The sequence below is a fragment of the Podarcis melisellensis genome (assembly GCF_964234715.1).
Source record: "Podarcis melisellensis genome assembly, chromosome: 1".
NCBI lineage: Eukaryota > Metazoa > Chordata > Lepidosauria > Squamata > Lacertidae > Podarcis > Podarcis melisellensis.
This window is the reverse complement of record NC_138528.1, coordinates 86,982,155-86,997,770: the sequence shown is the minus strand read 5'-3', so window position 1 is coordinate 86,997,770 and position 15,616 is coordinate 86,982,155. Positions and strand designations below refer to the sequence as shown.

Below are 15,616 nucleotides of genomic sequence, written 5' to 3'. Positions count from 1 at the left end.
AGCAACAGTGTTTTATGTTGTGTAGGCTCCTATGATGTAAGTAATGGGCCCCGCCTGCTAGCCTGCTCCCTAAAATATAACTGGTTTGCTCATTTCTGTATATAGGGTGCCTACATTCTACATTCATATGAGTTTGACTAAACTGCGGGAGGCAGTGGAAGACAGAAGTGCCTGGCGTGCTCTGGTCCATGGGGTCACGAAGAGTCGGACACAACTAAACGACAACACATTCTGCATGTGCAAATGGCTTTAGATACCTTATTAGGTCCATAAATTACCATATAGCGTATATTCAACACAAAAAACACGGACAATTTGTTGTTGACAAAGGACAGCTGGACATATAAAGGGCCCCATTACCTTCAGTAGCTTAGGGCCTCATCAAACCTAAATCCGGCCTTGGATAGTCCACTCGATCAGGTGCCTGCCACGTGTGTATGGCTCTCATAAAGAAAGGGCCCAGGAAGGAATTAAGTGCAGGGACAATTAGCCAAAAACAAAACAAACAAAGAAAGAAAACACACCAAATGTGACTTGTTAAATTCAGGCATGCACGCACTGAGTGCATGAGCCTTGCTGGATCTAGTGCAGCATCCTGCTCTCACAATAGCTGCCTGGATGCCTTTGGGAAGTCCGCCAACGGGACCTGAGTAAAACAACCCTCTCCCCCCCCCCCGTTCGATTCCCAGCAACTGGCATACAGAGGTTCAACATAAGCCTTCACTTCCACGAGTTTGTCCAATCCACCTTTAAATCCATCCAAGTTGGTGAACTTGGGTTTCATACCATCTTTTCCACCTAACAGTTCTCAGTTGAGGCGGCTTACATAGTTTAGCTGCAAGACTTCAAAGCAATGTAATCACATGCATGAAGATGCATGTTCAGACCCTATGTAAGCTGCATGGGGGCTGGAGTGTGTGTCCACATTTATAGGCCTGTGCATGTTAATAATATACGGTGGTGCCATTGGCCTGAGCTATTTGACTATAGGTAATAAGTCTAAAACATTGGTTTTATTTGTATAAACATTTGTCTGCTTTGGATTGTTTAAAATGTTTTGCCCTGCGTAAGAAGTACACAAAGCGTAATAGATGTTCTGCATCATTGTTACATTCTTAATGTTTCTGTAAGTAAACTTAAGACAAGGAGGAGGATTTATTGGTGGTGGCACCGTCCATTTGGAATGCCCTCTCCTGGGTGGCTCAAAAGGTTGAGACAGTAACCAGCTTTAAACAACTGTTACCAAGACATGCTTACCCAAGCTTTCGCTCATTTCTATTTCTTAAACTTTTTCTTTCTTGTGTACTACTCAAGTTATAACTATGATATAGTTCTACAGTACTCAGTTTTGGCTTCTAAAAATTTATTTGATGGTCTTGTATTTTTATATGATTTTATATTCACCTTCCCCCTACCCCCTTAATTATATTTCATGTAAATGTATAGATTTCTTTTTATATTGATAGGTATACCAATTTTACCAATCAATAATCAGTTAGGTGGGTGAGAAAAGCAATATAGAAATTATATATGAATACCCAACACTACCAGCAAGTTGTATAGTGCTGCATAGTAGATACAATAATGAAGCTGCAGTGCTAAACACATTAAGGAGTAAGCCCCAGAGGACACAGTGGTTTACTTCTAGGTAAAGCATGCACTGGATTTCACCAACCTACCCTGCAGTGTTGTAATAATTATTGAGGTGCTGTACATGAAACCCTGTCAGTACATTAAGGATAATTTCCAGCTATGTCATAGCTCAACTGAAATCAACTGAAACTGAAACTGAATTGTCCATTAAATTCCACTGGGTCTACTCCAAGCATGACTTGTTGGGTATCACTCCGAAGCATTATGTAAATGCCAAGTATTAATGCACTTAGAAAAGACAAAAAACAAAGTGGAAATAAATATTTGTTTTATTAACACTTAGAAGTGCCATTCTCTATAGTCATTCCATAAGCTCATAAGGTTACATCCAGTAAACCTTTGCACCATAACCTTTCCAGAATTAACTTGGAAGGAAAAAAAACAACCTCCAATCTTTCATCGTATTAATTCTTGCAGGTCCTCATGCACAATCATCCTACACGAAGATGTGTACCACCAATATACAAATTTCATAAAACAGAAGTAATTTGGTCAAACACAGAATATAAACATGGCTTCTTTTTATAATCGATAAAAAACCCAAATAAAATAAAAGCCATTTACCAGCAAAAAAATGACAGGTAAATACATAGTTGTTGTTTTAAAAAAATCAAAATGCTTTTATACATTTTGTACAAGCACACTTTTGAGACTATGACAAGGTCAAAATGTGCATGAACAATGGAACATACCACACCATACCAGGCTATTAGTAGGCTCTTTAAAAAAAGAAAGAGAGAAAGAGAGAATACCGCTTTTCCTAACTGTTGGTTTTTGATATCCACCAGTGTGCTATTTACCCAACATGAGAATTTTTTGTTGGCAAGTCTTAAGAATCATACAAATAATCTTTCAAGCCATGAACTAGGCTGGCAAATTGGTATTCTGCTAGTACCTTCAACATGCTTTATTTTTTCCCAGTACCAGAAAATAAGGAAAGCTTTAAGATCAAGAGGGAAACATTACATTCAATGTAACAAAAAAGAACAGGCAATAAAAACATCTGACTTTTCTAAGATTGGTTTTATGTCTCAATTTTCTCAAGCAGCTCTAAATTGAAAGATTGCCTTCAGCTTTTCAGAACAGTATTATTATTCTCTGTATCACAGAAACATTTTTAGCTCTTAAAAAAGAGAGAGAGAGAAACCTTACAAGACAAACCATACCATTATCCAGCCAGAGTGTTTTAATATACAATTCATGTCTAATTTTGGAAATACAAATACATTTTGAATGGTTAAAAACAAAAAATAAAATATTTTCTGAACATCAGCCAGCTGAAAATATATTTATCTAGTAAATTATCTCTCAAAGCTTTTATATATTCATCTAACTAAATGCAGTACCTTTAAAAAACAATTTTTTAAAAAACATGTAGAAATGAAACTGGAATAGGTCTGTGGGAAACAGGACAGACAGTACATAGAAGGCATTTTTATGTACCCTATATTTGGAAAGTTCTTAGACACATTTACCACAATCCAAACTCCGCAGAGGATCTGACACATATTTGAAGCTCTATTAAGCAGTGGCTTCCCTGTTCCTGTTCACGCCATGCTTCTGAGAAGCTGGGTGTGTGCACTCTGCACATCAGTGAAAAAGCATTTGGAATCTGGCTAGCATTCCAGCCAAATAATGGGCAAGGATTCAGAAATGCACTAGCTACAAAACAGAACCAAGTTAACTGATGTTAGATGGTGGTCTACTTGACCATTTTTGACTGGTCAACTGGCAGGAGCCCCAAATAGCATGGAGTGAACTGGGAAGTCCCTATTCACACAGAGTTCAGTATCTGTGTCAAAGCTCTGCAGGTACAACCAAGTTGTTGGATTTGGACTATTGTGGGGGAACTAGTAAGCAAAGCTAATGTCCTGAGTTCCTCAACCAAGGTAAAGCCAGAAGTGGACACGCATTTATACGGAATCTAAAAATCCTCATTCAAAACAGTAGTACATTGCACACATACATAATCCGCATACACTCCATAACAGTTGGTCAGAGTATTAAAACAGTGTACAAATTAAACAATTTCAAAAAATGTGCAAAAGAGTCAACATTGATAGAAAAAAACACCGTTGTGTACATACGTTACAAACTGTGCCCAGCATTCAAACAGAGAGTAAAAACATTTACAGAGAAACCAAGGGATTAAATAGAGAATTTGACAGCTGCATAAAAAAATGTACATTAGATCCAAAGGGTAGATATACATCATCATTATTATTATCATCATCATTATTAGCTTTTTTAAAAGCAAAAGTCTGCTTTTTAACCAACATCTCTTCCCCATAACTTACAGTGACATTTTCTTAAGAAAATGTTGCAAGGTACAGATGGCAGGCTGAGCACGTTTGGGTTGCAATTAATCAAGTTTCCACTTTTGGACAAACATTATCAAGCTTTAAAATTGTGATACTAACAAATAGCAAGCCACATGAAATTTAGACAGATTACATACCCTGTTCCAAAAAGAAAGCACAAACCTTTTATTTTAGGTCATGATTATGTGCCCATGGTGTGTGTGGGTGTGTGGTGGTATTTAATACTGGGGCAATCCTTTTTAAAAACAGAGTTTGTGAGTAGTTCAACCTCTGATATTAAACTAGTCTGTGAATTTGTTCAGTGTCTGACAGCCTAGGAGGGGTCTCAGGAGGGAGACATCCTTTACCAACAGGGTTTGAATGCATTACAGTCAAATAGCCAGAGAGAATTTCAGTAACCTTTTGTAGTTATTCCTTTCTTATTAAGGAGAGAGGAGGTCAAATCCATTAAAAAATATGTATATTAAAATAACCCTTCTTCCTATACAAGACCCCTTTCACCTGACTCCAACTACTTCCAATAGCATTAGTTTTGTCAAGTACTCTTATTTTAGAAATGCAGAAAAAGCTGGCATATGCAAGATAAATAAAATGCTTTTGATGCTAAGTTTCTCAGTAACCAGCAGTTTAGAAATCTTAAGTCCTGCTCACTTGGATGCATGTCTGACTTACACCGAACCAAGATAGCCAAGGGAGAAGTTTTGTTCTGAATTATTTGGAATAAAATGGACTACTTCTCCCGTAAACTCTGCAATGTTCTGGTTTGCTATGGCACAAGAAATACTTTGGCCTATTATACTGACCTAAAGACTCACCTCGTTCCCTTCAGCTGCAAACTTTGAAGCCACAGAAATACAACTTTTGGTGGTTTAGACCAGGGGTGGTGGAGGGGGAGTACAGAAGTACTTAAATGAAAGGTGAAGGTATATATATATATCATCTATCCAAAACTCCAATGCTAATATGTGGTGATCATAGTTTAAACAAAGGGCAAATTTTGACATGAAATAAATATTTCATTCGAAGTATTTATGAAATCTCCACAAAATTAACAAACTGGTGATACTTTATGATGCTGCATGATCTGGTGTCAAGTTTCATCAGATCAGCCAACCATGGCTTTGATCCAGAGAACTACAAGCAGTTTTCCATCACAGAGCAAGAATTATCTGCTCCCTTTTCTGTGCCGCAGTGCTCAGCGGCCCCCCAAACACCAACTCTGGTTTCGGGGGGCAGGGTTATTGGGAATAGTTCAGGATATGATCTTCCCCTGCTTGATGCAGATTGAAGTTTTTTTTGTTTGCTTAAGCAAGGCACCTTTGGATCCCACATCCGTTGCCCTGGCAATCACTGCATGGTGCTATGTGTGCCAAGCCACACTTACAGCATAGGCAAGCTGTACTGCATGCAAGCCTCGATACCATCTTGTACTTACACCCAGCAACATTTAAGGATATCATCAAAAGCCTTATCATAAGAATGAACTTTTCAAGTTTCCAAGCCCTACTTTCAGATCTAGCGTGTAGACCTCACAAATCTGACATGAAAATGGCTGGAGGTAGTGTCTTGGGAAATGAGCTGCTCCCTGTGGAGGTTTCTGCATCCATAGCTGCCATCCACATGTTCTGCGAAGCAGAGCAATGTTAAAGAATTGCTGACATTTCAAGAGCACAATTTGACAAAGAATCTGGGTCCAGCTCCAATTTCAGCCTGCGATTTCACAATCACTTTTATTTTTCTTTAGCAAGCTGGCCTCTTGTGAAGCAGAGAACTTCTTTATCCTTGGGAATGAGGACACAAGAACAATTCCTAGATTCATTCCATCAAAGCCAAACTGTGTCCTAATTTTACTGCTTAAGTTTCAATCAATTCTTCTAGCATTGCAGTGAGCGACCAAACTTCCATGGACAGAGGGGGGTTTTGCACGGCAGTCTTTACATATGAACTCGTTGCTGTATTTAAAGTTTGTATTTGAGGTAGTTGCAATGTTGCCGTTTCTTCCTGTAATTGTAATCTCCAGAATAGAGTGGTTATGCCCACATGAATAATCACGACTGACAGATATTCTTCCGCACTGAAGCAGCCTACCATAACTGATGCACCATACCCACCGATGTTGTCCATCTTTTGTACGCATTCTAGATTCCATTTCTTCTGCTTTAATTGTACAATTTAACTGTACAATTGCAAAGCACAGCACACAAAAGACTAGTCAGGCTTGAGGCTTGTCAAACCATTCTATCAGATGATGCAGGTCCACATTATCAAGCTTCTTCCTAGAAGTTCCTATATCAATCTTCAGGACACAGTGTGAAGGTCAGTGTGGTCACTGCCTTGTGAATGCTGCACCATTTCAGGCGTAACTTTTTCTTGTGACAGATTCCTCCAAGTTTTCATGAGTATTTGCTCTATACTTCACCTAAAGGTCAATTCTGGTCAGTTCAATGGATAGCATAAGAATGTTTTTCCATAAAGAGATTAAGCCAGGGATGGGTTGATGGAGTGCCTCCACCATCTGCAAAGTAGAATCTAACACATTTAGCATTATTAAGTTTGTGCTGAGAAGAAATGAAATATGTGGCACTGCAACGTAAAAGCCAATTCCAGTTTCCAACACATTATGCATAAACACACATTTCTTTTTTAAGTAGGAACATTTCTTCCAATGGCTTTCATTTCTGAAAGTTTCAGATGAATTTATGTAAGTGTGTAATAGAGTATTTTCCATTTCAAATGATCTTTCTCCTAGCTCCTGCATAAAGTCGGATTTTGGATCAGTTGTTATATACACCTCCACCTTTCATTTAAAACATGTAAGATTTTCCCTGAGGTATGCATCACTTTTCAAATTTTGCTGCTGTACTAGTATCTCCTTGCTACGTCAACAGGGATAAGTCTTTACATCAACACGAGTCAGGCAATGCCCAATAAAGCACTCACTAGCCCCTGCAGTTAGTTATCAGGACCTGCACATTTTGCTGTCCCCCCCACAAGGACTGATGTACCTTGCAAACCCAGGAGTGAGCCCTTGAAATTCCACAGAGGCTACTAAGCATAACTCTTACATCACACAGTTTCATTGGCACCCTTAAAAATACAGTATTTCTGCTCACACAGCCTCTTGGGTGGCACATGGAAGTTGTTACGTCCAGCAAAGCTTAAAAACTGGACAACAATTAACAGTCTCTAAGCTAGATAAATATCACTTTGGGCTGTGTACAGGGGTAGAAAAGCTTTGGTTTGCAGTGATTTGCAAATGCACACATGCCAATAATACATAAAAGGAACCAACCAGCAATTAAGTACTGGTATGCTGGTGGTAGTATCTTTGCTAACTTCAATACCACCACAAGGACTTACATTCAAACAAATAAAGTCTGTCCCCAGCCCGCATAGGCATGATATATTCCAAAGATCACATATTTTAAAAAAGGGAAAAAAGGAACTATATTGTGAATGCTGACCAGCTCTCTTAAATACCTGCAGCAGTCATCAGACACTGCTGCAGAGATGATTGAAAGGATTGCTAGTGCAACTGACTCATTGATGCAGCATTAAATCTGGACAATGGCAGGAACAAGGTTTGTCTCATTTATATATATATTTCTATTTATATATATATTAATAGAAAGAAAATGTGTTCCTTGAAACGGCATCTGATTTGTCTATACAAAAGCAATACTGTCACATGCTTTAAGCCAAGGGTTGGGAACCTGTGATCTTCCAGAGGTCCTATCATCCCCTAACCAGTGGCCATGCTGACTGGGATTTATCACCTTCCTTCAGAATAAGTACCATCATAGACTATATAGGGCAGCTGTTAGCAGCTCACTGAACTACTGGACATTAGGGCAGCTGCAGCATTAACCATGCATTCTGGAACAGAGTGCAAGAGTCAAAGCCTGGGTTTTTTTAAAAAATCAAGAACAATGTGGTTGTAGAACTTCCTACTTCCCACTTAGCTTAAGAATAAAGGACACTGTCAAACCAAATTAAGTGCTATTGATTTCCATTGGCGAGAGTTAAGTGTTTGTTCAACAAGCTTAACATTGGCTGTATTCTGAGTATTTGTATAGAACTTGGCTGGCGGGGGTGGTGGAAACTAGGTAGTTAAATCTGAAATTTCTGCAGACGAACAAGTAACTTGTAACAACTGGGAATTTGCCATTTTCTACATTTCAGAGACTGATCTTGCTGGTCCTGCATCACTTGTCCACTATTGTAATTAATATACAAACAAACAAAATTAAGGCATACAGATAAAGGCACTCTGCTTGATTTTTGTTGTTTGTATAACTAAATAGGTTTCGTTTCACTCAGTGGGGTGTGCATCTGAAAAATGAGTGCAACAAACTACAAAAAATAAAATGCTTTAGAAATGTAAGGACTAAAGCTTAAAGCTTATGCTGCAGATTCAAATTGCTTCCAACAGACTGTACATGATTTTGGTGAAACTTCATTTTTCTTTTAACTTCAACAAATCATGTTAGGGTTGTTTCCTGATTTTCAAAAACTTATTTTAGGTATCAAAAATCTACAGACAATGGCTGGATTCCATTTCAATGTTTTGTTCATTGAATTCTTCTCCAAAAGATGACAACTTTCAAGGTATACCAAATACAAGAAGTTATGACACTAATGCATTATTGCATTACGCTCATTTCTGACTGGCTAAAATGTGCCATCTAAATTCTGCTAAAAACAGTGACAAAATCCAACTAGCATGGCTGACAATTTTTGCTGCCAGATCTGCAACTGATGCTTGGAGAGATGAATCTTTAGTTTGCTGTGACGGTTCTTTTACCAGCTTTTTGTTGTTTCTAGTTTCACCCTAGAATGATCATTTGATCACAGTCCCCAGACCAATTTCTCATAATTGTCCTTAAGAAACATGGAGAATATTCATAATTTAAAATTTCTCCGCAAATAGCCTATACATGATAGCAGTTGTATGCAAAGTTATTGGCTTCATAGCCTCATTCTCCCTGCATCTTTGGAATTCTAGGAACACAAGAATTTTAGAATACACACCTAGAAAGGGGGGATTTAATGAACTGACAATGTCACTAGGATTCATTATGCACCCCAGTGCATGGGGGAGGATATATGCAACTTATTGAGAGATCAGTGCTTTTCTTCTAAATAAAAGTGTACACTTCTTGTAGATGTTGTTAAAAGGCTCTAAGTGGTTTTGTCAGCTAGACAGCAACCCACAAAGTAATCATGTAAACACTCTGCTGTCCCATTTGGCAAAGTCTTAATTGTAAACAAAATGGTAACTTTTGGGCTCCTTAACATCAGAGCTGCCATTCACTAAAATTCCTCACTGCATTTTTTGGTTTGGTGACCTCAGTGACCAATTCATGTGAGGCAAAGGGCTTATATACAAAACGTGCACTACATTAAGTGCAAAATTGCTAAGGATTAAGAATCAGACACCTTTGATCCACTCCCCGTGCTGCTTAGGGGGCAAATCACAAGTGTTTTTAATAATAACTAGCAACAATGTTAAAGAACCACTGGGACTCCTATATAAGCATGTGTTTGTGATAGTATTTATGTCATCTAAATGGTATTAAAGACAATAGTTCAGATTTCTGAAATCTCCAGAGATACTTATCTCTCTGCAGCGCTTTTAAATTGCCATTGTCAAGACAAAATGCAGTACTGGGGGGGGGGGAGGGGGAAGGCACAGAAAGCAGGCACCTTATTCTGCTAGGTTCCCCCAAACCCTTGTCTAGCCACAATAAGGAAATGGACCTGCTGCTGAGAGAAACAAGCTGTGCACTGCAAGTTGGTGGGTTAATATAGAATCTGAATGCTGCCAAGCTTCAAATAGTTCCTTTTAAAACAATTCAAGAAGAGTTTAAAATTCATATGCTGCAATTCATACATTCTTTTTGAAGTCCATTCTCATACTTTTTGGTAACAGAAGTAACCTTGTTAAAATAGCGCAAACTTTTGAACTGCATGCTTCAGCACAGGTATTCAGAGACCAAAATAAACAGAGATGCAATTTGAACCCTCTAGCCCTCTGTCAAGGCTCTGGTTCTTTAGAACAAAGGAAATGGGAGGATGAAACAACATACTACTTCAGATCATAAAGTGGCTTTAAAACTGACTTTGGGTTACTGTAAGCTGCTCTGTTTAGGAACAAAAAAGGGTGGGAAAATATGTAGATAGTAAGCAATATAACCAAAACCCATAAGGCCCCCCCCATCTAGTAAGATTTAGATTGCAAAGAACTCTAGAAAAGCAGAACTCATATCTGTGTAGCCTGCTAGCAGCATCTACTTGCTTTGTCCTAGAACTGCACCCAGCTAAATAACCAAAAAGCCTGACTACAAAGCAAATTCTGTTTGGATTTTATTTGAACTCTGAATGCCTGAAGCTCTGAAACGACTCTAAACGTTTGCATATTCCCCCTAAATGACCGGTAAGAGGTATTGTCCTACTTGCTCTATATTGTACCTACACAACTAATACTCTAATAACATTGTTACCCTTCACATAATCAATGAACACTATCATACCTGTACACTATAAAGTAATGTTAACATTTTTAGGCCCCTTTTAACTGCTCAAAATGTAGAGTTTCAGAGATTCACATTCTCCCTTCAGGTTCCACAAGCGAGTGGTGTGTAATAAGAAGCCAAAAAAAGCTGACTTTATTTCTTTCCTTAAGGATCTCTCCTAAGATTATACTGCTACCCACCCTGAACAGTGGGGAAGAAAATAAAACTGAAACCATCACTACTACTCCTCTGCCTCAGACACTAAAACAGCAACTATGGTATAGGTGGCTGAGCTAAAGATAAACAGGTTAAGGCAGATCCAGACTCCTAAAAGCAAGCCTCAATTCTAGATTTTAGCACATTTTTCCATCCTCACATTTTAAGATTAAGTCTTGGTAACTTTCCTAGGTGCTTTTTAAAAAAAGTTCACTCTTCCATCCTCGCCTCAATCATGGCTTACACATATCTGAGATTTCTAAAGGCAAGAGGTGATACGACAAATCCCAAATGATTAGCAATCCAATAATAAAAAGCACCAAGAGACACTGTTCTTGACACAGCTAAACAGCAAGGGTAGGCAGCCAGTGACTTTAGCACCAAATTTATATTCTGCAGCTCAAAACAAATATTCAAAGAATCATGTTAAAAAGTGTACACTAATGAATGGCATCCAAGCTAGAAACTTCTGTCAGCTGTTAAAAACTAGGAGGAGATATGATAGCCATTTTCAATTATCTAAAGGGCTGTCACATGAAGATGAAGCAAGCTTGCTTTCTCTGCTCCAGAGGCTACAAGTTACAAGAAACAAGATTCTGACCAAACATCAGGAAAACTTTCTGACAGTAAGAGCTGTTCAACAGTGGAACAGACATCCATAAGAGGTGGTGGACTCTCTTTCCTTGGAGGTTTTTAAGCCGAGATTGGATGGCGACCTGTCATGTATGATCTAGTTGAGATTCCTGCATTGCAGAGGGTTGGGCTAGAAGATGATCCTTGGAATCCCTTCCAACTCTACAATTCTATGACCACTCAGCATAAAATCAGGTGAGATTTTGATGAAAATCGGAGGGGGCAAATCCAATGGCCCAGTCCTATGCGTATTTACTCAAAAGTAACTATCGTCTTGTTTAATGGTGCTTATTTTCCAGTGAGTGTGCTCAGGATTGCAACCCTAGTTACTGTTTTCTGTAGAGGGGAAGGTTCATTAAACATGCTCCTCAAATCACTGCACTGGAGGAAGATTTTCAGTTCAACAAGTCTTTAGCTGGTGCAGCAACACTTTATAAGAGGTCACTTACAGGCTGCAATGATTGTCTGCTAGATATTAAACAATTCTAAACAGTGACAACGGAGTAGAGCAAGGAAGTTTGACAAATATGCTCAACATAGTTTGGTACACTTTGGAAACTGGGGAGTCAATACTTCCATCTTAGCCTCATCCCACATTCCATTAATGGACCAAACAATGCACATTTGTATATGTTTACTGGATTTGCATGTTTTACACAATTTGCATAGTTACAGTTTTATGGGAGTTTAGAAATCTGAACCTTAGGGATCTTCCTACGAGGAATGGAAAAAGAGTGTATAAGAAAGATGAGCACACGTCTGTAGGAGAAGACAACAGACAGTGGGCCACAGAGAGGGATCAATACCTATGGTATAGAAGGAAAGTCAATCACTGGAATCACACCCACACTATTATACTTCCTTCTTTCTTTTTTGGTAGCAAAAATTGCCCATTTCCTTTTATTTAAAAGGATTTGCTTCTTTAAGAACTAAAGAAATTATTATTCTTAGAAGTCTACTCAGTATGATAGTTTCTACATTAGGTACTATATTTCATAGAAAACTGCAAGAGTCTCTTAGTGTGACCTAGAGTAAATTTTGTTCAATCAACTTTCAATTCCCAAACTTTGAGTGCTCTCATAGTGCTCTGCATCCTTTAACCATAGCTAAAGGATCAGATATTATCTCTAAGCCTCTTGTGCCCCTGCTCCCAACTGCAAATTTCCCTTGTTGGCTTTAACCACTTACAGCTGTAAACAGGAGTTAGGGCTTGCAACTCTTATTTCTAACCTGTGGCTAAAGTATTGGGAGTGTTATATACATGCATGCAACGTATCACATGCATAGCATTACACTGTTCCAGATCTGATTGATGTTGAGACTTATGACATTTTTTTAGCTTATTAATGGAAGATAGTGTCACCAACTATGCACTGTCCATGTAATATCTGCACACCTGCAGTATGTTTGGTTTGCCAAGGATGCTTTTATACAGGCTGCGCTGAATTTCCCTAGGAAACGTTTAATAGCAGCATTAAGAAACATCACCTCTGGAAAACAGACACAGAAACTAGAATTATTTCCTTTCAGGAACTTTTCCCAATTTCTTGAAGGGACAGAAAGTATTAAAGCATTCTAAAGGGGTTTCTTTTCAAGACTATATTCAGGTGTCCAAATATGAATGTACACATTTGGGATAATAATGTCAAATCTGAAATTATTTTAATTACTAACAGTCAGATAAGGTATAAAATGTACTTTAGAAAAAGGACAGTAAAAATGGTACCTCATTCTTTGTGCCTCCATCAGGGTCAGCGTGCCGGAACTTAATTATATTGTTGTGATGCACATGGAAACCTCCATATCTATTTCTACTCAGCTTGCTTTCTCTTTTTGCTTAAAAAGAGGAGGGATCATCTATACTCCATATAAAAAACATGGAAAGCCAAATTCTGCAGGCTCACCATGATGCAAATTCTGCAAATACTATTTGATTATTAAATCAAATGTACTTAAGACAAAGACTTCTGTTTAGCATCAACATAAATGGTAACGGCTTAATTTTGACACTGATACCTATTCAAGTACTTTAAAATTTCATCGTAAGCATGATAATAAAGGAAGGAAGGAAGACTGGGTCTCATTAAGTATTTTATGCAACAGACAGACCAGTTGGGACAGCATGAAGGATGCAGAACAGAAAATTATCAAGAGAGAAACTAGCCTTCACCCTGGCCACCAGAGGCCCCGTCCAGCACAACTCATTGCGGTTCTTAGCAGATTAATTAAACTCACTTGTGGCACGGTATGTGAAGCCTGTTCTTCAACTGTAAAGGTTTATGGATCTACAGTAATCTGTTTATCTACGATTCCTGGTCTAGAACATTCACACATCAGAACTACTTGACTCAAAAGACTCTTGAACTACTTCAGCTAGGGAACCCTCCTGTATATTCTTTTAAAATTATAAATATACATTTGGTTGCAGGCGATGCACTAGTCAGATTTCTTTTCCAGAATACACCTTGGTTGGCAGTTTGAGTTTGCAGCTTTTAAACCTGTTTCCAATACTGTGGATGAGCCTCATGTCAAAGCTGAAACACAACCAAAACCTCCCAGGGCATCTATCTACATATTACAAAGAACAATTGGACACATTTTCCTTTTCTATATCTGCTAACAACATGTATATTTTTCCTGCATCCTGAGTTAATCAGTAGTGCTAGGAAAAAACACCTTAACACACAATTCCTGGCAGTCCCAATAACTTGCCTTTCCCCCCTTAAATAAGGAATGAATATGTACTAAAGTGCTTTATGCGAACCACATCAGTACATTACCAAAACAAAAAGATCTTAAATCCTAAATGGGGAACGAAATCTGCAGTGTAAATATGCAGAGATTATTAACAATCTATATGAAATAAAGAATCAAGAGAAACAACTTCTCCCTTGTCTTTTCTCAACCTTGTGTAAAAAAAAGTGCAGTCAGAAAATAAATGCAGTAGGTGACAGCTGGGTTGAAGCAGGCCATCAGTGATAATGTGCAAACGTGTGTCTTAGCAGTTCATCTGCGGATGGTCGCAATTTGGCCTCAATAAATATTCGCTTCAGAAAATCCCGACCGTGGTCCGAGACATGAGGTGGCAGCTGGGGATTGGTTGGCTGTGTGGCAATTTTAAAGATGGCAGCCATTGCTTCAAACTCTGCCCAAGGTGGTTTCTCCGTAAGCATTTCTACCACGGTACAGCCTACACTCCTGTAACAGTCAAGAATGAAAAGCAAGTTGAAGTCACATAAATTAATAAGTATCTCTACTATCTGCAGGAGTAAGCAGACAGGGATATCTAAAGAGCACAGCTTACATTCAGTTCAAAAGACTGCATTTCTTTCACATGTTGGAGTAGTGTGTATTATGCCAATAATCAGAACATAATAATTCTGTTGCTAGATCTAATGGTCGATCAATCAATAACTTAATTACCCAACAGCACCACAAAGGGTTTGTACACTTGTAGGCACATTTACCTAAAAACCATAGGCCAGCAAAAGTGTTTTGTGTTGCAATTAAATCTCTAAAATGGTGGGAGACTGAAATTGTACTGAAGAAAATTAGAATACGAAGTTTGGAGCTACATTAATTCAATATTTAAAGTTGCCCCTCAATTTTAGAACTGGCCGTTGTCAGACTGAGCCAGACAACTCTCCCAACTGTCACTCACAGGGACTTGAGGAGAGAACCACATTGCCCTTGTCGAGAAAAAGGGCATACAGCATTTTCAAAACAAACTGCATTTTTTTATGTGGAAAGGTTTTCGATGCTTATTGTTGTCATAATCTTATGCAAACACTTTGTGAGATACTTCTGAAAAGTGACATAAAATACCTTGAAAAGCAAGGAAATAGCTGCAATCACTGCAAGAAAAGAACTTACAAATCTTCTTACAAAGAAAACACACAGCAGTCTCTGAAGCTAGAATAATCTATTAGAAGCACATCGTTAACTCTCCTTTCAGAAACATAATCCAAACTAAATGCAAGTGATGCCAACAATGGTATGGGCCATGGGATGGTGACTTGAGATAAGGCCTTCTCAGTAGTTGCATCCTGGGACTCCCTTTCTGTAGAATGCATTTGTTTATCACACTGATGACACTTGGCTGTAAACTGAAGACACTTTTGCTTGCCCAAGCTTTTAGGACATGAACATTGTCTGGCGATTCAGCAGTTCTTTATTACTGCTTATGTTTTTCTATATTATAGAGAATTTCAAATGTTTTAATCATTGTAACTATTATCATGTTGTATAAGTGCCTGGGCTCCTGCAGGACAAAGGGCA

The 15,616-nt window shown here is 38.4% G+C and overlaps 1 protein-coding gene across 2 annotated transcripts in view; it reads right to left on the bottom strand.

The window, feature by feature from the left end:
• Positions 1-1,904: 1,904 nt before the first annotated feature.
• The window catches only part of MAP3K2 (mitogen-activated protein kinase kinase kinase 2), a 37,051-nt gene continuing 23,339 nt past the window's right edge, over positions 1,905-15,616 (bottom strand). Inside the window, exons 17-18 of one of the 2 annotated variants that reach the window (XR_014162460.1) lie at positions 5,187-14,536; positions 1,905-5,150 (exon numbers count right to left, since the gene is read on the bottom strand). Coding sequence is in view for 1 of the 2 variants with exons in the window: in XM_081885821.1 (XP_081741947.1) it covers positions 14,311-14,536 (226 nt within the window). In the remaining variant the exon portion in view is untranslated. Of the gene's footprint in view, positions 14,537-15,616 lie in introns of both variants that reach the window. The other variant, XM_081885821.1, reaches the window with a different exon arrangement.